This window comes from Trichosurus vulpecula, chromosome 6 (genome assembly GCF_011100635.1).
Source record: "Trichosurus vulpecula isolate mTriVul1 chromosome 6, mTriVul1.pri, whole genome shotgun sequence".
In the NCBI taxonomy this organism is placed as follows: Eukaryota; Metazoa; Chordata; class Mammalia; order Diprotodontia; family Phalangeridae; genus Trichosurus; species Trichosurus vulpecula.
This window is the reverse complement of record NC_050578.1, coordinates 236,931,556-236,959,029: the sequence shown is the minus strand read 5'-3', so window position 1 is coordinate 236,959,029 and position 27,474 is coordinate 236,931,556. Positions and strand designations below refer to the sequence as shown.

Genomic DNA, 27,474 nt, shown 5'->3' with positions numbered 1-27,474 from the left:
TTTAGAGATCAAACCAAATACATAATATCATCCTTTATTCCACTACAAAAGTTATTTAATTCATCTGTGTAGTAAATATTTCATAGGGCAATGAATGAAGGAATAATTCTATTGGAGTCCTTTAAGCAGAAGGCAGATGACAACTTTTGGAGTTTGTTTTTCTGACTAATGACTCCTTTCATGTATGTGATGGACATATTAACTGCTGAAGTACCTTCCAACTACAAAATTTGGTGATTTTTGTGGTTCTACACTAACATTAACAAATGTCAAATGTCATTTTAGTTCTATCTCCTAGCATTGTGATATTTTCAAATGACACAATAACAAAAGCCTTCTCTTCCATCTAGCTCTTTTCTCTTCCTAGCTCTTTTTTTTGGGGAGGTAGGGGGGGCTTAAATACACATAGAAGGATCTTGGGAAAAAGTCACTATTTTGCTATGATTTCTTTTGCATTCATTGCAAATAAAAATAATTCTATTTTTAACTAAATAAAAGTTTTAGGATGATATTTTTATGATCTCTTCTTGGTCTCTGTATTTTATTGTTTTATCATCATTCTACCTACATTATTATATTATTATTACTGTTTAGGTACCTTTACTGTCATATTTCTTCCTACCTGGGGACATTATGCTTTCTAAAATTAGCCAACTTTGGAATTCTATTAGAGAAGTATTTTCATTAAAAAGATATTAAATTCTATAAATATTAAAATTTGCAGCACTTTAAAACTTTGCATTCATTATATGATTTCAGGCTCACAATAATCTTAGGAGGTAGGTAATAATGGTATTCATGTCCTCATTTTATAGATAAGGTGAGATAGACTCAAAAGAATTAAGTGGCTTTTTTTGTGGGGGAGGCAATCAGGGTTAAGTGACTTGCCCAAGGTCAGACAGCTAATAAGTGTCAAGTTTCTGAGGACACATTTGAACTCAGGTCCTCCTGACTCCGGGGCTGGTCCTCTATCCACTGTGCCACTAAGCTGCCGCTAAGTAACACGTTATGGTCACAGATGAAAATGAAATCCAGAAATTCCAACTTTAAGGACAGAGTCCTAATTACTAAATCATAACGAAAAATAGAAAGATTACAAGAGTCAAAGATGAATCATAGTGGAAATAGTCATTGAGGATATCTCAAGGATAGTGTAAGCTACCTCAGAAAGACAGAATGCTGTGTTCAAAATATGCTCACATAGTAGGTATTTTAATAGGGAGAACAGCCAATGCCAACCCTATCCCTATTGCCCTTCCCATCCCTGTTGTTACCTAAATGAGAAAGCAAAAGATGGGATTTTACAGCCACATGCTCAGTTATTACAAAATGCTTGATGTGACTTTGGAATTGGCAAAATGTCCACTGCCAGAGAGATGTGACAGCCATCAGAAGAAAACAGACAAAATAATAATGACCACCCTACTAGAGAGAAAGAAAAGCAATAAAATTCAGCCAAGAACATCCTCAGGGGAAAAGAATAAAAAGATGATATAATGTTTATTATTTGACATGGGTGGTGGGAATGTAACAGATCAACAGACAGGGTTTTTTTTCAAGTCTTCTGCAGAATGCATTTGAGACTCTGAATTTGTCCAGTAGATGCTGCAAGTTTTGAAACTCCAATAGCTATTAAAACTATAAGAAATCTTGGAAAACTAATTTTAAATTCTGTATTAACTTGTTTTCTTGAGGGGAGAATGTTTTCTTCTATCTCTTGTTTTCTACCTCAAAAAGAACCTACTTACCTTTGCTTCTCCCATTTGAAACTGAGGAGTTATTTATTAACTTGGTGCATTTCACAAGTTTCAAGGAAAGATTTTGTAATTAAAAATAATAATAATTTTATTTTTCTAATTAACAACATTTATTTTCTCTCTCTCCAATTCCCCCCTCCTAAGAAAAATTGAAAAAGAGAATCTTTCTAACAAATTGGCTTAATCAGTTGCAAAATCAGTTAGCTCTCAGTACTTATAGAGCAGGAAAGATGATTAAACACCCATCTAGTGAGGACAGGTATGAAACCACATGAGTCTAACAGAACAAAATACTCAGGCCTATTCAGAGACCACAGAGTTTTACAGCTGAAGATGACCTTAGAGAAGATTGGGTTCAACCCTCTTCATTTGATAGATCAAGAAACAGAAAATCAAAGGTAGGGAGGCTGCAACACCCAGGGATTTGGTGACAGAGTGGGGAGCACATGTAATGTACATGTGCTGCCCTGTAACCCAGGCCTCATTTTGCTTCCCTTTTCTTTCCTGGTCCACCTGTAAGTTAGATTTCTCCTCACCAGAGATGCCCATGGTTGCTATAATTAGTCAGCTCAGGAAATTGTCCACAGATGTTTTCATTTAAATAGAGGTAGGATTCAGTAAATGTTTTAATAATTCATCAAATATTTGTTTAAATATTATTTTTAACCAAATACTTCATAACCAAATGTGGCTGTTAGGTACTTCCTATTCATGGAGATCTCTGAATTTAAATGTATTAGGGGTACCTGAATTAGAATATGCCTGAATGAAATGAAGTTTGGAACATATGGAAGACATTTTTAGATGGATGGATGGATTGCTGGGTGGAAGGAAGGAAGGGAGGGAGGGAGGAAGGAAAGGAGGAAGGAAGGAAGGAAGGAAGGGAGGAAGGGAGGAAGGGAGGAAGGGAGGAAGGAAGGGAGGAAGGGAGGAAGGAAGGAAGGAAGGAAAGAAGGAAGGTGGGAGGGAGGAAGGAAGGAAAGAAGGAAGGTGGGAGGGAGGAAGGAAGGAAAGAAGGAAGGTGGGAGGAAGGAAGGAAGGAAAGGAGGGAGGGAGGGAGGAATGAATGGAGTAGGGGAGGAAGGAAAGAGACAGAGACAAAAAAAGAGAGAGCACACTCCTAAAATGATTAGTATTAGTCAGGCACTTGGTTAAGCACTGAGCACACATATACAAGCAAACAGTTCCTTTCTTAAGAAGCTTAACAATCTAATTGGAAAGAACTCAGCATGAAGATTATGGCTATAGCAGAAAAAAACATAAAAAGTTTTAATACTATTATACAAAAGAGGATTTTCCGTATTTTATTAACCTAGATATAATGAATTTAATGAAACAATTGGATTTTTTCCAATATTGTCTGGAAAAAAATTGTCATCTCTTCCATAATGACAACACAAATATTATTATTGTCATATGTGACATGGCAGGGAAAACAATAATTATATGATATTCATTTCATTGACATAACATGAATTATTCATTGGGAATTACTAAAGGCTAAATCAGGACATTCCCACACATTTTTGAGTCATGACAAGTCCAATTATTAATGATAGATTTAATGCCATAAGCTCCGTTTTTTAACGGTGCTGAAGAAGATGACATCCAAGCTATTTCATCACTTTTAAAAGAATCCTATTAAATTGAAATATAACTTAGTACATTCTGTTAAACAATTATTAAGCATTTGCCAGGTATATTGTAAGGCAAGTAGGTGGCACTGGGGATACTGCAATGCCTGGAGTTAGAAAAACCTGAGTTCAAATTTGGCTTCATATACTTACTACCTGGGTGACCCTGGGCAAGTCACATAACCCTGTGTGCCTCAGTTTCCTCATTTGTAAAATGTTCTAGATAAGGTAATGGCAAACCATTCCAGTGTCCTTGCCAAGAAAACCCCAAATGGGTCACAGAGAGTTTGAAACATGAATGAAAGGATGGTGCAGCAAAAAGTCACTTTGCGCCGAATTAGTCTCTGGAGATGTAAAGATAACAAAAAATGGTTCAGTCATTGCCCTCAAGGAATCATGAAACATAACAGCTAAGAGTGTCATGGGACTTCAGAGGCCAACAAGTTTAACCTATGTAGGAACAAAAATCACTTTGAACAACAGACTGGATTAGGGATCACCCAGACTTTCCTTGAAAACCTCAAATAAGAGAAAAAAAACCCTGTTTCCTGAAGTAGCCCGTATTATTTTTAAATTAATTGGCAATTTTTATTTTTAAAAATTTTTAAGTTTTTAAATTTTAAATTATTAATTCTGATATTAAACCATTAAATTACTTTTGGGAATATAGCCAGGATATAGCGGTTCTAATTTTGAGGTCAACTCTCCATCTACTACATTTCTCTATCTTCCTTACAGAGAACTTAAATTTGCATAGTTATGACCTCCAGTCATAAGAAGAAGTGCAATGTGTTTTATATATGGCAAACCTTTTAGGAGCTTAAAGGTAGTAATCATTCTCTTCCCCACCCTACCATATGCTACCTCAAGTCTTATCTTCTCAAGAATTTTTTTCTTTCACTTCAGTCCTGTCCAACTCTCCATTACCTCATTTGGGTTTTTTTGGTAAAGATACTGGAATGGTTTGCCATTTCCTTCTCCAGCTCATTTCACCAATGAAGAAACTGAAGCAAACAGGATTAAGTGACTTTCCCAAAGCCACACAGCACAAGTACATGAAGCCAAATTTGAATTCAGGTTTTCCTGACTCCAGGCATGGCACTCTGTTCACTGTGCCATGTAACTTCTCCTAGATAACCACACCCAATTCCTTCAAATCATCAACTAAGATGGCATAAAATCAAGTCTTTTCACCATTATTGATAGCCTGAGAACTGAGTATAAAATACTATATCTGGAATTGATATTAAAGACTATCATTCACATAGTCTTGGATAATTTGATTCAAAGCGGCTTATAATTTAAACACTATTCGCTTCACATAGATCTTTAAGTCGAGCAAAACATGTTGTTGTTTCTCTTTTGTTCCCAAAGAGGGCCATGATATTAGGAAGGAGATGTCATGACTTGCAAGTGAACTAGATTTAAGTGAGGAGGGCTGTACAAAGTCACCATCCTCACTGTCTCTTCAGGAGCTATCTGGGTCCAGTGGCAAGATGTAAATCAGGACAACTGGAGATGGCCCCAGATGTAGTGGGAGGCCATGGTCCTTTTATGTTAAGGTCATTCCCAGGTCTCATCATGTCTGTGGCAATGCCCATTTGATAACTAAAGCTAGGTAAAAATGAGGCAAAGAATAGCCTCTTTTACCTAGTTAAAAAATCAATCTGGGAGGGCAAAACTCTCAGAATTTCTGACCAAAACATTTCCACTCACTATGAGCCATCAGAATCCAAACAATGACCAAGTGAGGCTTGGGACTTACTGTTGGCCAATCAAGGATAGCTAGAGCTATTTGGGTTTAAAGTATGGTTCTGATATGTCTTCGAGAACGAAGGACAAGCAACTGTGAGTAGTAGTAGCTACCCCACCGTGGAACCAACTGGCCAGTTCCAGTTGGGCAATGCAGATCCCTCCCTCCCTCCTTTCTTCCTTCTTTCCTTCCTTCCACCCTCCCTCCCTTCTACATAGGGAATCATACCCTTACCTGCAAATGCTGTGACCAAAGGAATATTAACTTTGATCACTGAAACCTAGCAAGATATCTTGGGGTTTAGAGGCTAGATTTCTTTTTTATGGACCATTCCTTGAATCCAAATCACTCTGTCTCTCATTGATTGGCCAACAGTTGATCCCAGCCCAAGCCTCACTAGGTCGTTGTTTGGATTCTGACGGCTCAAAGTGAGTGTAAAAAGTAATTGTTTCTGTTTCTGCCAGAAACTCTGAGGGTATTCCCCTCCCAGCAAAACATACATGCATAATATGCACACATAATATGAATAGATACACATATACACATACATACATGTATACACACATAGGCACATATGTATATTTCAGATGAATTATCTGGTCATAAGAAATGAGAGAATAATGGACAATTTTGGGGGAAACTGGGAAAACCTCTATGAGATGATACATAGTTCAATAAGAACCAGCAGAACAACTGGCCCAAACCAGCATCTTATTAGACTCTCAAGTAGACTTTGAACTCAGCTACCACCATAGGATCATCAGTTTAGCAGGGGAGAAAACTTGGATGTCATCCTTCATTTCACAAATGAGCAAAATGAAGCCCAGACAAGTTAAATAAATAATCTAAGGCCACACAGGTAATAAACATTAGAGGTAGAATTTCAACCAAGGTTCTCTGACTGCAACCTAGTTGGGGTCCAAGATGAAATAACTGGATGATAATTGAACAATGGGCTGTGTGGGACTGAGGTATAGAAAGAGATAGGACAGATTAGTGTAAGTTTAAAAAAAAAAGAGGAAAGGTGTCATAGAGGAAGTGAGTCTTGAGGAATGGCAAATATCTAAACAAGCTAAAAGGGAAAGGGAGAGATTTTTGGGTGGAAGATGAGCACAAATAAAGTTATTATATGTTCTCTATGAAAATGAACAGCTGGCTCATCCTGCACAACTCAACTTTGCTGTGTTGGAACAGAGGGCAAAATGATTCCTGAATATGCATTAGTAGCTTTATAAACATGTTAAAACAATTTGGGATGAGATGAAATATACTGTGTCACAGCGATCTGTTTCATAAACCTCATTAGTTGACTAATTGGATGACCTCATGCCATTTTTCCACATGGTTAAGATGTAACCTTCCCCCCACCCCCTCAGCCTCAGCTCTGAGATGAGTATCTTCATAGATTTTAAAGTGCAAATGTGTTCCAGAAAACTTGTTTCATCCTACAATTATTGGATATTGTGCTGTGTTCACTATGGTAGAGAACTGAGTGGGGAAGAAAAAGACAGAAAAAGAAGTCTTGCATCAGATAATTAGCTGAATGCTTGTGTAGGAATCAAACAAAGTATTTGGACAAAAAAGCAAACAAACAACAAAAAAAAAACAACTTTGAGCATTGGCCATTCATTTCTCACCATGGCTTAGAGTCAAGAATATTAAAAAAGCATCATACCAACTAAATATCATAATTCAATATTTCTTATATCAATTTATCCATATCATTTATTCCCCTCAACATATTCTTTTATATGGAATATTTATGTACTGGTATCAGTATTCATTAATCTCCATACTCTCTCCTCTCCCCAACAAACTTTTCTAGTCCTTTTTTTCCCCACTTAATAGTATTTTATATTTTTTCCAGTTACATGTAAAGATAGTTTTCAACATTCACTACTATAGGATTTTGAGTTCCAATTTTTTTCTCCTTCTCTCCATCCTCTCTCCTTTCCCCAAGATGGTGAGCAATCTGATATAGTTTACACATGTACAATTATAGTAAATATATTTCCACACTAGTCATGTTGTGAAAGAAGAATCAGAACAAAAGGGGAAAACTGTAAGAAAGGGAAAAAAAAGTGAAAATATGCTTTGATCATCACTCATACTTCATAGTTCTTTCTCTCGATATAGATAGTACTTTCCATCATGAGTCTTTCAGAATTGTCTTAGATCATTTTATTGCCGAGAAGACCCAAGTCTAACATGGCTGATCATTGCACAATGTTGCTGTTACTGTGCATAATGTTCTCCTGGTTCTGCTCACTTCACCACTATCAGTTCATATAAGTCTTTCCAGGTTTTTTTCTGAAATCTGCCTGCTCATCATTTCTCATAGCACAATAATATTCCTTTACATTCATATACCACAACTTGTTCAGCAATTCCCTAACTGATGGGCATCCACTCAATTTCCAATTCTTTGCCAGCACAAAAAGAGCTACTGAAAATATTTTCATACATGTGGATCATTTTCCCTTTATCGTGATCTCTATAGTATACAGACTTAGTAGTGGTATTGCTAGAATAAAGGGTTTGTGCAGTTTGGTTGCCCTTCGGGCATAGTTCCAAATTGCTCTCCAAAATGGTTGGATCAATTCCCAACTCCACTAACAATGCATTAGGAGTACAATTTTCCCACATCTTCTCCAACATTTATCTTTTTCCTTTTCTGTCATATTAGCCAATCTGATGGGTGTGAGGTGGTACCTCAGAGTTGTTTTAATGTGCATTTCTCTAATCAATAGTTATTTATAGCATTTTTGATATGATTACAGATAGCTTTAATATATTCATTTGAAAACTGCCTGTTCATATCCTTTGACCATTTATCAATTGGGGAATGATTTGCTTTCTTACAAATTTGTTTCAATTCTCTATATATTCGAGAAATGAAGCCTTTATGAGAAATACTGGCTGTAAAAATTGTTCCCCATTTTTCTGCTTTCCTTCTAATCTTGGTTTCATTGCCTTTGTGCATTTTTTAAATTTAATGTAATCAAAATATTCATTTTGGATTTCATTATATTCCCTATCCCGTTTGGTCATAAAATCTTCCCTTCTTCATAGATCTGACAGGTCGCTATTCCTTGCTCCCATGATTTGCTTACGGTATCACCCTTTATGTCTAAACCATGTACCCATTTTGACCTTATCTTGGTTTGTGGCTAACCTATTCCAAACTCCATATTACTGCTGATGGCACTACCATTCATTCATTCCTCCAAGTCAGTGTCATTTTTTACTCTTTACTCTCATTCATTCTTCATAATATGGAATAAATTCTCCCACTTACCAGACAGCAAGCACCCTACCTTAGACCCTATTAAATAGGCTCTCGCAGTAGCCTCCTAATGACTCGTCTTCTATCAAGACTCTCCCCTTTCTATCTTCCACCAAAGTTGTCAGTTATATACTTAAAGTCAGACTTAAAGGTCCAACTTCCTCCATGACCCAATAGTCAAGGAATTTTGGTCACTTCCTTTTACCTTTAGGACCAAACAGAAGCTTCTCTGTCGGGCACTTTAAATTCTTCACAACCTGATAGTATTTTATTTTTTTCAGTTAGTCTACAAATTATCCCCCTCACTCTTTGACTTCTATTGTTCAACCATACTGACTCACTTTCTGGTCTTCACCCATGATACAATTTCTTCCCTATGTGCCATTGGCCTGGCCCTTTCCCTTTTAAGAAACACACTTCATCCTCCTATCTGCCTCTTGAGATTAAGACTCAACTCAAGCATCTTCTTTGGCAAAAGCCCTTTCTCAGTCCTCAAGCTCTCCCTCTGCCCTGGCTACTACTGGTAGTATCTTCTCCAGAAAATTTACCTGTTTTGTGCTTTCTACGTTTTTAGTCTATATATGTAATGTATATATGACATTGAGTATATATAATACATATTTTGCATGTAATTCTGTACATAATATATGTATGTATGTATAAATAATATATCCTAACAATGTATGACAGTGCATTATACATTATATATTGCACGTATGTCTACATATATGGACAAATGTGTATACGTGGACATTGACACACATAGACATGTTGTCTTCCTTGATAGAAGGCAAGGCTGTTTTATATTTGCTTTTATACACCCAGATTGTAGTCCCTGACACACAGTAAGCACTTAATAAATTGCTGCTACTTTGCTTGACTATTTAGCCCCAGTTAATTCCATTCATTTCAGATCACTAAGCACATATTAAGCTACTATTGGGTGCTAAATAGAAGGCTAGATGATGGAAGTATAATGATAAATACAATATAGTCCCTACCCTAAGAAACTAGCAACTTACTTGAAATAAATAACACATACACAGACAAGTCGATACAAATGATAATACAAATGATGATAATAATTTGGGGCATGTAGATCATTAACAACTTGGGGCGTCAGGAAAAGGTTTCTTGTTTTGGCTGTAACTTGAGTTCAGGCTTGAAAGAAGTTAGAGATTCCAAGAGGAGAAGGCCAGAATGGAGGCGATTCAAGACATAGTAGACAGCCTTTTCAAAGGCTTGGTGATCAGAGAGGTAATACCATTTGCTGCATAAAGTAAGTGCTTTATGGAATCATAGAACTTCCCAGTTTGGAAGTGCTCTCAAAGGTGATCTGATTCAATCTATGTTTAAGTAGTAATCCCTTGTAGAATCTCTCCAATTAGTGGTTATCTGGACTAGGCTTGAAGATATCCCCTCTTGGGAAATCCACCATTTTTTGAGATAGCCCATTTCACTTTTTGACAACAATAATGATCAGGAATAAGTCCCTAATGATTAGCTAAAATTTACCCCTCTGTATCTTTGACACAATGGTCATTGACATCAAGCAAAACTAGTGTGAAAACATCCATGTGGAAGTCCTTCAAATACTTGGAGATGGCTAAGATATGCCCCCTTACAATTTCTCTTCTCCCGTTTAAACTCTAAAAGGTCCGTTACCTGTTTCTTGCATTATTACATGTTTTTAGTCCCTCCACTACCCTCAACAGCATTCTGCCATATGTTTTAATTGGTTAAAAACTTGAATTAATTTTCAAGAGAACAAGCATTGAACAACATTGGAAAGGGCTTCCTCAGAAAATAGCGGCATGTTCAGTCACTGGAGGACTCCAAATAGAGGCTGGATGACCATTTGCCAAGAATGTTACAGACTGGTCCTTGGTGAGGTCCATTTTGAATTCAGTAACCTTTCATATCCTTTTGTACTCTACATTTCTGTGAAAAGTTTCATAATATGCCTTTAAATACATTATGGATGGGCAGTTAGGTGGCACAGTGGATACATTACTGGACCTGGAGTCAGGAAGACCTGAATTCAAATCTGACTTCAGACACTTAGTGTGACCCCAGGCACTCCTTTTTGCCTCAGTTCCTTATTTGTAAAATGAGCTGGAGAAGGAAATGGCAAACCACTCCAGTATTTCTGTCAAGAAAACCCCAAATGGGCTCACAAAGAGTTGGAAATGATTGAAAATGACTAAACAGCAACAACAACTTCATTAACATCCTCTCATTAATTAAGCATTTATTTAGTACCTACAATAAGTCAGGCACCATACTAGACATTAGGGACAAAAAAGGATAAAAATGAAACATTCCATATGTTTAATGTAAACCTTTACATGTATGGTATATAGTCTTCTATTAGAGATTTTAAGAATATTCTTTGACCCCCTGCAAAATTCACTATACGTTCTTCCCAGGTCTTTGAATAAATGTGCAGCTTAGAAAGCTTCACCACCTATCACTAGCAGGAAATAGGCTATCTGTAAGAAGATTGCATCTTTTTCCAAGAGAAGGGAAGTTGATAGAAATGAACAAATACTTTCACACCCAAGGAAAAACATTTCTAGTTATAAAGCCTGGCCTAAACCCCAGCACTGTCTGTTCTTACACTTGTAACACGTAATGCCACCTAACAGAGTGATAAGATAAATGGAAACACTTGTCTGTGAAACGATTTTTGACTGAGAAACCTGTTTACTGATTACTCGGTGAAATAACAAAGCTGGATTCAGGACACAGAAGGATAATTGACCAGTATACAAACAGAAATGTATTATATGAGGTTTATGGCTGTTACACATTTTTTTCCTGTTATGAGAAATACTTCCCTTACATAAAAATAACAGCCCCTTCTCCATCCACCACGACACACAAGCCCATCCAAGGAAATAGAAAGCTTAAGATGGAAAAAATAAGAGAAACCCTAATTAGTACACATCACCTTCATAAAGAATGACATTTCCTACCTATATAAGCAATAAATTTTCCTGTGAATATATCATTTAGTTTTACAGTAGAACCTCATTAATATTAATTCTACATATGAGACACTGGGAATTTGAGTTAAGTCAGATAATTGTTGAACCATAATTCATGTTCGCCCTTTGGAAGGAAAACAAAAACAAAAACAGGGTTTGCTGAGAAAATTAAGTATAAACAAGATGATTGGGGCACTATTTAGCTACATGGTGTCAGCACAACTCCCCAGTGTTCTGGAAATAGATTATAGTATAATCGCGGAATGTTAAACAAAAGTAAATAAAAATGCAATACAACTTAGATAATGTTAATTTGTAGTTTTCTAAGTCACTTTGTAGATGGCAAGGATTTATCTTTATTTTAGTTTTACACTCTTGGTTCCCACTACTTCTTAAGGACATGGACTGGACCTGTGATTAACACGGCATAAGGAAGTCTCAGGTGAGAAAACTCCCTCCACCAAAGAAGATTGGCACCTTCTCTGCTCCTGAATCTGAGTGGACTGCTCAGAACATGAGAGGTTAAGTGATTTATCTAGGTCCCAGAGCCAACATGTGTCAGAAGCAGGACATAATGTCATGTCTTCCTGCATCCAAGGTCAGCCTACTACTCACTATTACAAGTTGAATCTCTAATTCATGTAATTCTAATAATGAGAAATTGGCTGAAGAGAAATTGCTTTCAAGATTCAAATTGACTGCAGGTAAGAAAATTGAATTCCTTTTTAAAAGTATCTATAATTGACCTTTCATTAAGTTTGATTGGGCTTGTCATCCAAGTAGTTCGAAATACTGAGGCTGTAACATGTTAGTGAGGAACCGTTTCACTTGGTGAAAAAAAAAGATGGTTTAAAACTTTTGCAAAGTAACTTTGGTGACATTAGAAAAAGGTTTAGCATGGTCTTCTAGATTCTTCTTAATCTTTCAATGAATTTGAAATCCTTCTTGGTTCCACTTTGATGGTCTCACAGGAGAAACTGTCAAAGTAGTACTTTGTCTTATTTCATTTTTAGAAGGCTGAATAAAATGTACCTTTTTGCTTGTCACAGCAGCTGGAACTTTTGAGTCATTTGTACTGGGTGATGGCAGCCTCCTCTCAGTTAGCTTGGATGGTATTAGGCTCATAGCTGGAGCTTGACTACGAAGAACAGATGTCAGGCAGAGCTGGACAGTCTCCTTCAGAGCTTTCAACTGGGACTCCTAGGGAAAACAAAGGGCATCAAGATCTTAAAAATGGGGTCCAAAAATGGAATAATCCTATACCTGTTTCTTCCATAGCTACCAATTAAATGCTTTATAACAGTCATATATTTTTAATTAAAATTAAACCAACCAAACATGTTCTTTTTATAACTGCTCCATGAATTTTAGATCCTGCTCTGGGGCTCAAGTAGTCTGGAAAATTCATAATTTGTTTCTCTTGCACTGACATATCAGAGTTATTAGGTTGAAACAAGTTATCCGTGGATAACTAAGTAAGAACATTTCATATTTACAAAAGGCTAAAGGAGTTTCTTTTCCCTTTAAGGGGAAGTATTAGAAGAGAATATTTCTTTTTTAAAGATGAGGGAAATGATGACGCTAAACATAAAAGGACTTGGTCAGGGTAAGCAAATAACAGAGCCAGGACTTTGATCTGCATCTTTCAATGCTAAACAATCACTTTCTGTCTTTCCATATTAATATGGAAACTTTGTGTTTGATGTTGGCCTTTGGATAGCAATAAATATTATCACGCTATGACATGTTCCACATACCTATCCAATTTACCTGGAGAATTGTTGGGTTTTCTAGTGAACATAACAGCCCAATACCCCCAATATTGACAAAGATTTCCTTGACACAAAGGAATAGGGAGTGGTACATCATGTTGAAGAGTTTTATATAGAACATGTGTGATTAACTGCATATGTTATTAGGGTACTAATCATTCTGGGAGACTGAGTAGTATCCCAAGTATCTTCTCTTGTAGGGATGGAGGGCAGAGCAAAGTAATCCTCCCAAAGCCTCCATTTAAAGAGAACTCTCCATCCAGCCACATCTTTCATTTCCCATTCAAATAAGCTCATTGCACCACACTTCATCCTGCCCTTTTGTCCCTCCTTCTCAGCTTTCTGTTGCGTGTTGTCTTTTCCCATTACATCGTAAAGATTCTGAAGGTCAGAGGTTGCCTATTTGGTAGTTCTATCCTAAGCACTTAGCATACTTCCTGGCACATAGTAGTCACTTAATAAATGTTTACTGGCTGACTAAAAGTAATGAACAGCCTGTTATAGATACCACACCCAGGTAGAGAGGTTTGAAGACATTCACTATACTTCATGGCTCTCTACTGCCCACATCAGACTGCAATGACCCAATTCCTGGCAACAAATGGGGGCCAATCAGATCTGGCCAAGAAAAATAATAGTTGGTCCTTACCTGTCCTCTCAATGACAGGCCAAAGTCAGTTCACATTTGAGATACCACATAATCCCCTGCATCTAAATCAGACCAGGATGGGTAGGTAGTGAGGGCAACAGAGAGGCCTTTGCATTCCTCTGTTATGAAGATTGCTGGGCCTTCATAGAGCACTAAGTAAGAAGGGTCTTAATCCTCCTTCCATGGGTACATAGAAAGAAAAAAGAGCAGCACTGGAATTTATGCCAGAGAGTAACTATTCCCTGTCTTTTTATTTTCTTTCTTATAAGTGTGTGAGGGTGGAAGGAGAGTAAAAGGCAGAAGAAAAGAGGAAAATGCTAATTATTATAATATGTGTAAACACATAAAATGTTTACATTACATAAGACATGTATTGCTGAAAGGTACTTGTTCTCAATGTAAAGAGGAGCAAAGGAGGAAACTGGGCTCATTACATTCATATATATGTGCTTGAGTCCATAGACCAGCACCATAATCAGAAGTTTTCCCTGAGGGCAAGATTTTACTAAGACTATAAATATATGGTAATAAGAACTCCCATGTGGATAGTGTTTCAAGACTTAGAGAATGCTTTCCTTACAACAATGCCATTAGGTAGACGGTACAAATGTTATTAGCCCCATTTCTATTCATATCAAAACTAGGGTTCAAAGGGACTATGTGGTTGTGTTTGTCTGTTTTCAAAGAGGACCATGACATCAGAGAAATGATAAAATGACTTGCCGTTGACTTTGATTTGAGTGAGGGAGGGCTGTGCAAGGTCACCAGCCTCACTTACTCCTCCAGTGGCCAGACATTCATCAGGATGATTGGAGACAACCCAAGATGCAATGGGAGGCCCTGGCCCTTTTAGGATAAGGACTTTTCACATACTCACTCAGAGTGAGGTAAAACCAGTTCAGTGAATAGCCCTCTTTAAGAAGTGAGTCAAGGGGTGGCCCCTTTAAATTGAAAAAAAAAAATGGAGCTGGGAGGGGAAGACCTTCAGGACCAATGACAACATAGCTAAAAAGTATCAGAACTGGGATGCCAACTTAGACCCTTCAAACTCTTAATTCAGGGCTCTGTCTACTCCCTGGCTTAGTATAGGCATACTTCATTTTATTATGCTTCACAGATATTGTGTTTCCTAGCAAACTGAAGGTTTGTGGCAACCCTGCCTCAAGCAAGTCTATTGACACCATTTTTCCAAAAGCATGTGCTCACATCATGTCTCTTTGTCATATTTTGGTAACTCTCATAATATTTCAAACATTTCATCATTATAATTATTATCATATCTGCTATGGAGATTGGCAATCAGCTACCTTTGGTGTTGCTGCTGCAATTGTTTTGGGGTGCCACAGTCCACATCCATATAAGATGTCGAACTTAAATGATAAATGTGTGTGTTCTGAATGCTTCAGGCCTTTCCTTGTTTCAGTCTCTCTGCTCAGGCTGTGTTATCCCCTGAGACACAATAATATTAAAGAATATTATACAGACTTAGTTGATAAAGCAGCAGAAGGGTTTGAGAGGATTGACTTCCATTTTGAAAGTTCTACAGTGGAGAAAGTGCTATTAAAAAACATTGCACACTATGGTGAAACCTTTCATGAAAGGGAGAGTCTGTTGACGTGGCAAACTTCATTGTTTGCTTTTGCTTTTTTGTTTTGCTTTGTTTTGTTTTTAGAAATTGCCACAGCCACCCCAACCTTCAGCAGTTCCCACCCTGATCAGTCAATAGCCATCAACGTTGAGGTAAGACACTCCTCCAGCAAAAAGATTATGACTTGCTGAAGGTTCAGATGATGGTTAGCCTTTTTTTAGTAATAAAGTATATATTTATTAAGGCATGTGCATTTTTAGACATAATGCTGCACACCTAATAGATTACAGTATAGTATAAACATCACTTTAATATGCACTGGGAAACAACCAGAAAATGTATGACTTCCTTATTGAAACATTGGCTTTATTGCAGTGGTCTGGAACCGAATCTGCAGTACTCTAAGGTATGGCTATAATGTTGGTAGTTCTATATTTGGGCGAAAAACAACCAATCAACATACATTTATAAAGCATTTACTATTCCAGGGACTGTGCTAGAGGGGAAGAACATAAAATCAAATGTTGAAAGTTCTTATCCTTAGGAAGCTAACATTTGATTGAATGAGAGAGTAATACACGTATACAAACTATATGTAATTATACGTGGTCTTTGTGTAGATACACGTGTGTATCTCTGTGTATATATGCATATGTATGCATGTAAAAAGTATATATATATATATATATATATATGTGCACTATGTATCTCTCTTATCTATATCCATACGTAGGGAATATAAATATATACCACACAGGTATATATTTATATGCATATTGTCTTTCCATCCTTTGTTTTCAAAGTCAACAAATGACATTAGGAGTAAAATCTTGACTTGCACATGAATTGAACTGAAGTAAGGCAGAGAAGTTGTCAACCTCACTCTTTCTCTTCCAATCACCTAAGTCCAATGTCAGGACAAAAGTCAAGATAACTAGCAATGGCCCAGGATGCAGCACTTAGCCTTGGCATCTTCAATGCCTGATCAAGCTCTAACCACTCCACAGAGCCTGCTTCAGTTGCCTTCACAACCTTTTGAACAAATTGCTCTAATCTGCCCATTCATCCAGGAGAAGTCTTCATATGCTTGAACATATCTCTCCTTTTCTCCCCCACAGGTTTGAGGCCTATTGGTTGCCCTTGACCTGGTTTAGGCTGTCTGATGATAAGATTTACCTGAATGCGGCCACTGTGTAGAAAAGTAACCTGAAAAGGGCTTGGCAAGCCCTCACACCAGAGGTGCTACTCCGCCTTGAACACCCCAGAGACCCCATATACATATACACACTAGATAATGATATGCATGGTATATACACCTATGTACATGTGTATACACACATATATGTAAAATTGTCCTAGACATAGTTCTATTTATCAGTTATGCAGATAGCATGTTCCTCCATAGGTCCTTTGCAGTTTATTTAGGTATTTGTAATAGTCAAAATGACTTATTTGCCTCAGACATTCCTAAAACAATATTGCTGTTGCTGTATACAACACTCTCTTGGTTCTGCTCATTCATATTTTCATTATTTTGTCCAAGTCTATCCATGTTTTTCTAAGATCATCGAGTTCATCATTTCTTATAGCACAGTGGTATTCCATAATAATCATAAACTACTACTTGTTCAGCCATTTCCCCCATTGAGGGGCACCTCCGCAACTTCCAGGTCTTTCCCACTACAAAGAGAGCTGCCATTAATATTTTAGAACATATAGGTTATTTCTCTTTTTCCCTAATCATCTTTGGCAATAGATGTAGGAGTGGTATTGCTAGGTTAAATGGTATGGCCAGTTTAATAACTCTGGGCATAATTCTAGATTGCTCTCCAAAATAGTTGAATCAGTTCATAATTCCACCAACAATGAATTAATGTCCAAATTTTTCCACATTCCCTCCCAATCTGATAGGAGTAAAATGACATCTCAAAATTGTTTTAATTTGGTTTCTCTAATCAATAATTATTTATGTTATATTTCTATAATCAATAACCATGGTCTTTTCATGCCATTTCCAGGGTTTTTTTCCAATGTATGACAACCCTTATTGAGCACTAAGGGGATAAGTCCAATTTTGTGAATTGTTCTGCTCTTTGTTAAAACTTATTTTTCAACTTAGCTATGAATCTCATGGGTTCTATCATTCATCCTTGCTCTCCTTTCCCAAATGAAGCACTTTGATGACAAAACATTTTCTCCCTTGGCTTCAACAAGCTGGCAGGAAATTTTTGCAATGAAACTTTTTATTTCCCCTTCATTTAAAAATAAAATTACAGCTCATACTTCATCTAGGGACCATATGCTACAAGATATTCCATTTCTGACTCTAGTGACACTAAGACCATTACAGCTGTTCCACTTTGCAGCTTGGCTATACATAACTAATAGAATATTATGCAACTTACAAATCATCACATGAAGTATAATGTACCTATAATAAACATGATGAGATGAACCTTATAGACAACACCCAGACATTTTCTAGTTTCTTAATTTCTCAACTGTATCATCAGGTCCTCGGTGGTAATGATGATTCCCTGATAGCTCCCATGGTGCCCAGCACAGAGCCTTAGACAGAGTAGGTTCTCTAAAAGTTGATTGCTTGATAGCAGCTGGCTCACATTTGTTGCATGCAAGATCACATCCTGTTTCCATTACAGTGTGTACATATGTGCATGCTGTCTGCATGTATGTTGCTATGTTCTTCATCTCTATCCTCCTTAAGAACAGGTACCCTTCCTAACATATCCTTGCATTATCCTCAGGGCTCAGTCACCAAAAATGCACATTTGATAAATATTTTCTGGATTGAAAACACTGAACTGAATAGCATCTTCAAAGAATCTCACAATCACTTTTTTATTTCCAGGAGACAGTGCAGGAGTAATAGGGGAGCAGCTGTTACAGAGACTGTGAATAATGTAGGGGAAAATAGAATAGATAGATTAGCATGACCTGATGACCTTGCTATGTTGAGCTTTCTAAAATACGATGATTCTCTTAAAAGAGGGCTTATTGAATGGATAGCAAATAATAAAGAAGCTTTTTTAAAAAAAAATGTATCTCTTCTGTGTTTTCCTCCTCTGCCCATTTCAGTTCCCAGTCTATAAATGAACATAACAGATATTTCACTGTGCATTTCTATATAAGAAAACTAACAATGCTGCTGTTTAACAAAAGAATGGAATTTAAGGAGCAGGTGAGGAAGAGAAATATTACACTCTAAAGACAGAAAATAAGGGGAGGAAGCTGTGTGTAAACTTTGCCTTTTGGAAAGGTGCAACCATTGATCCCACCTGCTGGAGAAGGAATTAACTACGATATTTAAGTAGGTGCCTTACAGATGGGAAGATGCTGGCATTAACAAGCTTGCCAATGTCATCTTGCAGCAGGAGAGGTGACTGCTATGTAGAGGGAGGATGAATATCTGCCATGCCAGCCAATATGGTTATCCTTGAGAGTTTTAGATCCCACCTTTATGTTGGAGTTCCCATTCCTGCCTGCAGTTCCACTTGCCTCAAGAGTGTGCCCAGAGAGGATGTCTTCTGTTGTTGTTTTGGGACAAGTGGCACTTATGTGTCTTGAACTAAGAAGGCACTCAGACATAAAATCAGGGTAAGCAGACCCCAGAGAAATCATTCTTTTATACTTAAAAAAATCAGAGCTATTCACTACGAGTAGTTTTTTTTCCTACTACATACCATAGAATTTCTCTATATCATGTCTCATTCTCTATTTGGAGGAGGGGGGTTAAAGTTTCTGAGGAAGCCTTTCTCATTGCAAGGATATTTCTTCTACCTGTAATTTTGATCCACTCCACTCACCACTAAAAGCTTTTCCCATTTTTGTCCTTACCTTCAATCTCTCTCTTTCTACTGGCTATTCTCTACCTAAAAATGCCCTTATATCCTACATTCTTAAGTATACCTCCCCTTAACTCTGCCATTCTCTTAGGTTATCCACCTTTACTTCTTCTATGTTTTATAGGTAAACACTTGCTATCCACAATTCCTTACTGCCCAGTCCCTTCTGAGGACCTTGTTATTGGCTTCCAATAGTCACATGGTACTAAGGGCTGTGTAGTGTTTTCATGGATAAAACAAATACTATTTTCCCAGTCACCATAGTCTGGATCTCTCCACCTCTTTTGATACTACTGACCACCCTCTGTCTCTTGGATGTTCTCTTCTGCCTAGGTATCCACCACAATGTTCTCTCCTTTTTATACTACCTGACTACCTTGTTTTCAGTGTTCTTTCCTGGATCATCATACACATCTCTTATACCCTAAAGAGGACCATCCTCCAAGTTTTTATCCTGCTTACTCTCCTCTATCCTCTTTACATTCTACTCCTTGCTCACCTTATCATTCACATACATTTAACTATAATCTCTATCTGTATGCCTCCCCAAACTGTATATACAATTCTTCCCTTAACCTGATTTCTTTACTGCCCTCAGCCTAATAGATGGCTACATCATTCTGTCCCATTGACATGTCCAACTCCAGCTCCCAACTTGCTCTTTCTTCAAAATCTCATATTCTACTGTGGGTACTTCACCCCACTGCTGTGTCATCCAAGTTCAAAATCTGGGTGTTATCAATTATTGTTTCCTAGCCTTCATCTCTATATCCAATCAGATGCCACACTTTATCAATTATTTCCACAAGTCTCAAATCTTCTCCCTTTCTCTTTCACTCACATGTGAGCTACCATACCTTGCATCATCAATTCTGTACTGCTGTAAAAACTTTCTAAGTGGGCTGCTTCCTTCCAAATTTCCAATATCCAAGGTATCTGTTCTACAAATAGTCTTCCAAAGTCTTGACCACATCTCTTCCCTATCGAGCTGCTATCTAGTGCCTTTAGAATTAACTATTGTTTCATCAATGCGGCATTTATAGAACTGTCAAAATTGTTTCTAATCTACCACTACATACTTCAAATTAGTCACCTTTTCAAAATCCACATCTAGCCAAACTAACCTTGTGAACTCTATATTCCATTTCTCCATTGTCCTTGCCTTTGAGAGCTATTTGTCCATTACTAAAATGTACTCCTTCCTCACCTCTACTCAAGAGTGTCATCTTCCTACAAGACACAGCACAGGAAATACTTCCTTTGTGCAGCTTTCCCCTAATTCCTAAAATTAAGGGTTTGCAACCTGCTCAAATTACCTTTTGTATCACTCTCCTATATGATCTCATTCCTAAGCACACTTGTAGATTGGGTCTCCAGATAGCAGCTTGTTATTACTTGCCTCAGAGAGCTAGGAGTAACACTGAGAGGTTGTGGATTCCAATAGTATTGCTTACAAACACCCATCAATCAGTATCATCCCCACTGAGAATTATTTGATAAATTAGCCAGAATTATTTAGGTTTCAGATATGAATATAATTTTATAGTGTAGTATACTAGAAAAGCTAGTACAAAAACATTTCTATTAAAGTCTGGAAAGCTCTCTCCTTCACGTATATAGAGATCTAAATAAGTTAAATGTGAACAGCACATGTCACAAGGGGTAAATTACAGCTCCTGGTTGGATGAAAGTCCTTTTGTCCTTTGTGGAGTTCTCATGAAGTTCCCATAAGCTATGTGTAGTTCCCTTCCATACCCAGAGGGTTGGAGCCTTATAAAGTCCTGAAGCTACACTTCTGTCCACATGTCTAGGATATACTCTTTCAGTTTTGTTTGTTCACTGGTCCAGTTTCTCAGATGACATAGTTTGAGGATGGGAGGATGTTCTCTCTGGCTTAACCAGCTCCTTCCTACCCTCTGGTTATAGGCATTAGAGTTTGACTTTTTAAAGTATTCCCAAAGCTTTACTCCTGAAGTAATTATTCCCATACTTCTGTTGAAATATCCTCCTTCTCTAAAATACATAATGTCTAGATATATGCCTAATCTTTTAGCCAACCCCGATACAGTTCATCATCTGTTTTTATCCCAAAGTTCAAAAGCATGTACTCCTACCCAAATCTATTGATTAGATTTTTTTTAATTTTATATTTTATTTTTAAGTCCCTTGAATTTTCTTTTTCTTGTTCTTTTTCTTGATTACCTTTCCATGTTTCTCTTGATTCTTGTGTTTGGAAGTCAAATTTTCTGTTCAGCTCTGGTCTTTTTACTTAGAAAGCTTGAAAGTCCTCTATTTTATTGAAAGTCAATATTTTGCCTTGGAGCATGATACTCAGTTTTGCTGGGTAGGTGATTCTTGGTTTTAATCCTAGCTCCATTGACCTCCGGAATATCGTATTCCAAGCCCTTCGATCTCTTACTTTAGAAGCTGCTAGATCTTGGATTATTCTGATTGTATTTCCACAATATTCAAATTGTTTCTTTCTGGCTGCTTGCAGTATTTTCTCTTTGATCTGGGAGCTCTGGAATTTGGTGACAATATTCCTAGGAGATTTCTTTTTGGTATCTATTTGAGGAGGTGATAGGTGGATTCTTTCAGTTTCTATTTTGCCCTGTTGCTCTAGAATATCAGGACAGTTCTCCTTGATAATTTCTTGAAAGATGATATCTAGGCTCTTTTTTTGATCATTGCTTTCAGGTAGTCCAATAATTTTTAAATTATCTCTCCTGGATCTATTTTCCAGGTCAGTGGTTTTTCCAATGAGATATTTTATATTGTCTTCCATTTTTTCATTTATTTTGTTCTGTTTTATGATATCTTGATTTCTCATCAAGTCAATAGCTTCCAGTTGCTCCAATCTCATTCTTAAGGTAGTATTTTCTTCAGTGGTCTTTTGGACCTCCTTTTCTATTTGGCTAATTCTGCCTTTCAAGGCATTCTTCTCCTCATTGGCTTTTTGGAGCTCTTTTGCCATTTGAGTTAGTCTATTCTTTAAGGTGTTGTTTTCTTCAGTATATTTTTCAGTATTTTTTGGGTCTCCTTTAGCAAGTCATTGACTTGTTTTTCATGGTTTTCTCTCATCCTTCTCATTTCTCTTCCTGATTTTTCCTCTACTTCTCTAACTTGCTTTTCCAAATCCTTTCTGAGCTTTTCCATGGCCTGAGAGCAGTTCAGGTTTTTCTTGGAGGCTTTTGTTGTAGGCTCTTTGACTTTGTTGACTTCTTTAGGCTGTATGTTTTGGTCTTCTTTGTCACCAAAGAAAGATTTCAGAGTCTGAGACTGAATCTGGGTGCGTTTTCGCTGCCTGGCCATATTCCCCAGCCAACCAACTTGACCCTTGAGTTTTTCAGCGGGGTATGACTGCTTGTAGAGTTAAGAGAACTATGTTCCACACCTGGGGGGATGCACCAGCTGTGCCACACCAGCATTCCTCCTTCCCCAAGAACCCCCAACCCAGACTGGACTTAGATCTTCAGCAGGCTCTTCACTCCTGCTCTGATCCACCACTTAATTCCTCCCACCAGGTGGGCCTGGGGCCAGAAGTAACTGCAGCTCTAGCTCAGTAGCTGCCCCACTTCCGCTCCCCCTGGGGTGGTGGCCAAACCGCGAACTCCTTCTACTCCTGCAGCTTTTCCCACTAACCTTCTCTGTTGTCTTTGGTGTTTGTGGGTTGAGAAGTCTGGTAACTCCTGCAGTTCACTGAGTCCGGGCGCTAGGGCACGCTCCGCCTGGCTCCAGGTCTGGTTGGTCCACGCTGCCCACACTGGGCTCTGCTCTGCTCCCCTCCACTCCCAGCTCCATGCAGGATAGACCTCACCCAGAGACCATCCAGGCTGTCCTGGGCTAGAGCTGGGCTGATAATAGTATCACAGTGTAGATATTCTTGTTATCTATGTCAACTGCTGTGTATAACTATTTTCCTCTACTCCAGGAGACCAAAAGCTTTCAGAGTGCAGAAATTATTTCCTTTTTGTCTTTTTGCTCTTTTGTTCCTTTAATTTGGCAAAATCTTCAGTAAATAGGAGATGACTAACAAATTTTTATCACAATGAGTAGGCCAAAAATGCCCTCAAATATAACTCCTAGATGTATAACTAGATATCTCCATTAAGACCTTCTTTTTCTCCTTTTTGTTGAGCGTATGCAAAATCCAGAGACCTGAACTCTAAAATAAACAAATAAACATTCAGCATATACTGCAAATACGTTGTTCATAACCACTCTGTACACCTGCTTTAATCTGTTGCAAATTATTTACTGGATGTATTTGTTGTTGTTGTGGAATTACTTTTTAGTCATGTCTGACTCTGTGAACTCATTTGGGATTTTCTTGGCAGAGGTACTGGAGTAGTTTGCATTTCCTTCTCCAGCTCATTTTACAGGTCAGGAAACTGAGGCAAATAGGCTTAAGTGACTTGCCCACAATCACACAGGTGGTTAGTGTCTGAGACCAGACTGGAACTCAGGAAGATGAGTCTGCCTAACTCTAGGTCTGGTACTCTATCTACTGTGCCCCCTAGTTGCTTAATTTAAAAAAAAAAACCTTTTGGTGATACAAATGGCATCTAGCTCAAGTTTTTCCTTTAATCAAATGCTAGATCTAACTAAAGGTATATCTGCATAGGATATATATTTATAAAACACACATATGTATGTGTATACATAGATAGATATGAAATCACACATGTCTATCAAAATGTACTTTTTAAATCTATTTAGTAGACTCCTTTTCAATTGTAATCTTCGATGACAATGGTAAATTTTCTCTTTCATATTCCCCATGTCATCTTAATAAGAGAGTCTTTAAATGGGTAATTTCAGGGTTGCATTTACAAAGTAAACTTACATGATGTTGCCATGCTTTAGAGCCTCTTTGTTGGAGAAGTATATGTTTTCAGTCACACACTTTCTTATAATCAACAGACAATACCCAAGGTAGGATCTTGTAGTCTCTGTACATGTTACTCAAAAGCACATTTCAATCAAGTGATTGACTATGAAAGTATAATATTTAACAGAATAATGTTGGAGAAAAAGGAAATTTCATTTCTGCATCAAGAATATACTCAATAAAAAAGTATTAAAATTTAAAAAGACCAAAAAAAAAGATTATCCCCAATACATGGAGAGACATATGCACAAAAATAAGAAAATAGGCAACAAAGTTATTGGTTTAGAGTGAAAATCACCTTAGATAATCCCTAGTCTAACTCCATCAGTTAAAGAAACTATAGCCTGGAGAGATTACATGATTTGCCAAAGGTCAAAAAGACAATGAGTTCCAAAGCCAGAATTCAAATTCAGGTCCAAACTGCCTCTAGTAGAAAGAGTACAAAATGGGAAGAGAAGAGGTGGAGGAGACCTGAATGAATGTGACATTTCAAAAAAGGCTTTTATTTGAAGATGGAGTCATTCATTGCAGGAGAGGAAAGGTAGATATAGGTCCTTATTGTCTCTGCCTCCACAAAGATATTGTGATTATTTCCAATGGCTTCTCATTTTTATCCTTTCTTCTAATCTGATCTTGATTTCTGTGGTTGCTCCATTTGGTCAACTGTTTGGATATAGTTCATTATGCTATCACTTCCACATCAGGAATCTATTGTTTCATTTTTTAAAAGATGTAGTTAGTTTCTGTGGTATTCAATGCTTGCCATGGTCAGTAGTTTTTAACTTTATATTATTTAAAAATATCTCTAACTTATACTATTGAGATCTTTTAATAGTGTCCAAATCTTTTGTCTCTTTTTTCCCTTTCTAACAAACCATATTTCTCCATGTATTTTTTAACATCATCTTTTACACTAACTTTACTGAGAATACCAATACATGTTAATTTGATTTGTAGGATTTTGTCAATTTTTTAAATAAAATTTCTCTACCTTTTTATGTTTTACAACAGATGTTGGAATTTAATGTGAAATTACTTCTTAGGGGTCTTTTGCTTACACACATAAGAACTGCAAGTTGAAAGACAAAAATATCCCATGAAATTATGTTTCTTGCTCCTTTTGAGAGCCTGATGAAACCATCTCTGCCAGCTCATTTGCCTGCCTCTCCAAGGAGACATGTGAGTCATCCTTCGATTTAGCAATAAGCTCCTTTTGGCTTCAGATTTTATACCACTAGGATATCAATATTGATGTGGTTCACATCTTCCAAAAGTGCAATGATTGAATATTGGACAAAGATTTTACATTTGCAGGACATACAGTTAATGGTTATGGATATCCCATTAACTCTTAGAGGCTTAGACCCCCTCTGTCTGCTTACTAGTGTAACTGTAGAAGCAGGAAGGAGACACACAAAGCTAATTGGTCATTTTTGTTGTGTGTTTTTCTTTGTTTCATACGTTACTGTGGTCAGTAATTCATTAGTTAGTAGTCAACTTAGGTTAGGAGAGTTTCTTGTTAAAATGCAAACTCCTTGAAAGTAAAACATATTTCATTTCTTTTATTTGTATCTCCAGTGCCCACCACATTGGATAGGGGATAAGAACTTATTTCATTAGTATAAAGAATTCCCTAAATCAGGGGTCAGGAACCTGAGCCCTCAAGACCACACGTAGTCTTCTAGGTCCTGAAGTGTGGCCCTTCGAATGAATCCAAACTTCACAGAACAAGTTTGGATTCAAAGGGCACACTTGAGGACCTGGAGGATCACACTTTGCCTTGAGGCCATAGGTTCCCTACTCCTGCCCTAGATGGAGAACCCTCCTCTACTACTACAGATCAAGACCTTTCACTCAACATATAGTTGTAGAGAGTTGTACAGATCCCTGAGAGGACAAGTAACTTGCCAAGGACCATCTACACAGTGTTTTTCAGAGGCTAAAGACAGCTCTCAATGCACTATGACACACTTCCTCTAATATCATCTCAGTAAACAGTAAAGTCTTAAAAATGCTTGTTGCTTCATTATCTAGGTGGTCTTCAGATAACAAACTCAGTCTATTGACAGAACCGTACTAAAGAATAATCATGTCAAAGAATTTCAAATACTATGTATTTTGTGTATTTCATTGGGGAGTTCTTTTAATGAGATACAATTAAATGTGTGTATGTGTGTATATATATATGTATGTATGTATATACATACACATACACACATGTATATGTGTGTATATGTGTACGCTTATGTGTGTATATGTATATATGTTGGATTAGATTGAAACTATAACTCACTTTTTATCACCTTGTTAATTTTGGAGAAGATCTTTGAGGGTTTATTTTTACCCAATTTCTTAAGAGCACCCAACACAAGCAGAGACTATTGCTAGCATTCAATTAATACTTATTGAATTGTCTTATATATCTAAAATCCAGTGCAAAGGTTTAGACCTGGGTAGTAGATGAGTTCATATGCATATACACATACACATGCACAAAAACCAGAATAAAAAAAACTGAAGGAGTTTAGAATTCCTGGGTTCAAGTCCCATCTTTGAAATATGCAGCTATGGTAATATGGACAAATTATTCTTGGAAAAATCCTTTAGATTATAAGCTGTGGAAAAGTTGTTGATCTATATTGATGACGTTTCTTCACTGAAATGAAATCACAGGTATATTTCAGAAATAATTTAGTTATTTCAAAGCCTGCTATATATTTTATCTCATCTGATTACTGAATCTCTCTTTGAACCTCACTTGCCATATCTAAAAAAAAGAAAAGAAAAGCCTGTGTGAGGATACTTCACTGAACACCATAAGCTCTTAATAAATAATGTTTCATGAATGAATGCATAAACAACAGTGAGTTGATATTTATATAGAATTTTAAGGCTTGCTAAGTACTTTGCATATATAGTTTCATTTGATCATCATATATGATTATGGGGTAGGAACTATAAGTTTAAGTAAATTCTCTTTAAGTGAAGAAATTGATGGTTAAAAAAGGGAAGGGACCTACTGAAGTCACACAACTCAGAAGTGATGGGGGCCAAACTCAAAGACAAATTTCTTGAGTCCGGTCCCTTTCTACCTTAGATCTTTTTTCTTCTCAACGAATTAGTAGGGAAGTGAAAACCTTCCTGAGATCTGCCTTATTGGCCAGAGCATATCCACAGCATTCTAATCAGTTTCAGATTCCACAGTGTAAGGAAGGATATTGAGCTAGAGAGATACCAAAGGAAGGCAATCAGGATGGCGAAGGGTTTCAAGTGTTTTGACTGACACGGAAG

General features: G+C 37.2%; 1 protein-coding gene across 1 annotated transcript in view; it reads right to left on the bottom strand.

Moving 5' to 3' along the window:
- The window catches only part of LOC118854944 (leucine zipper protein 2-like), a 248,928-nt gene that overhangs the window by 144,771 nt on the left and 76,683 nt on the right, over window positions 1-27,474 (bottom strand). Inside the window, exon 4 of the mRNA XM_036765119.1 lies at window positions 12,453-12,620. Coding sequence (XP_036621014.1) covers window positions 12,453-12,620 — 168 coding nt within the window. The remainder of the gene's footprint in view (window positions 1-12,452; window positions 12,621-27,474) is intronic.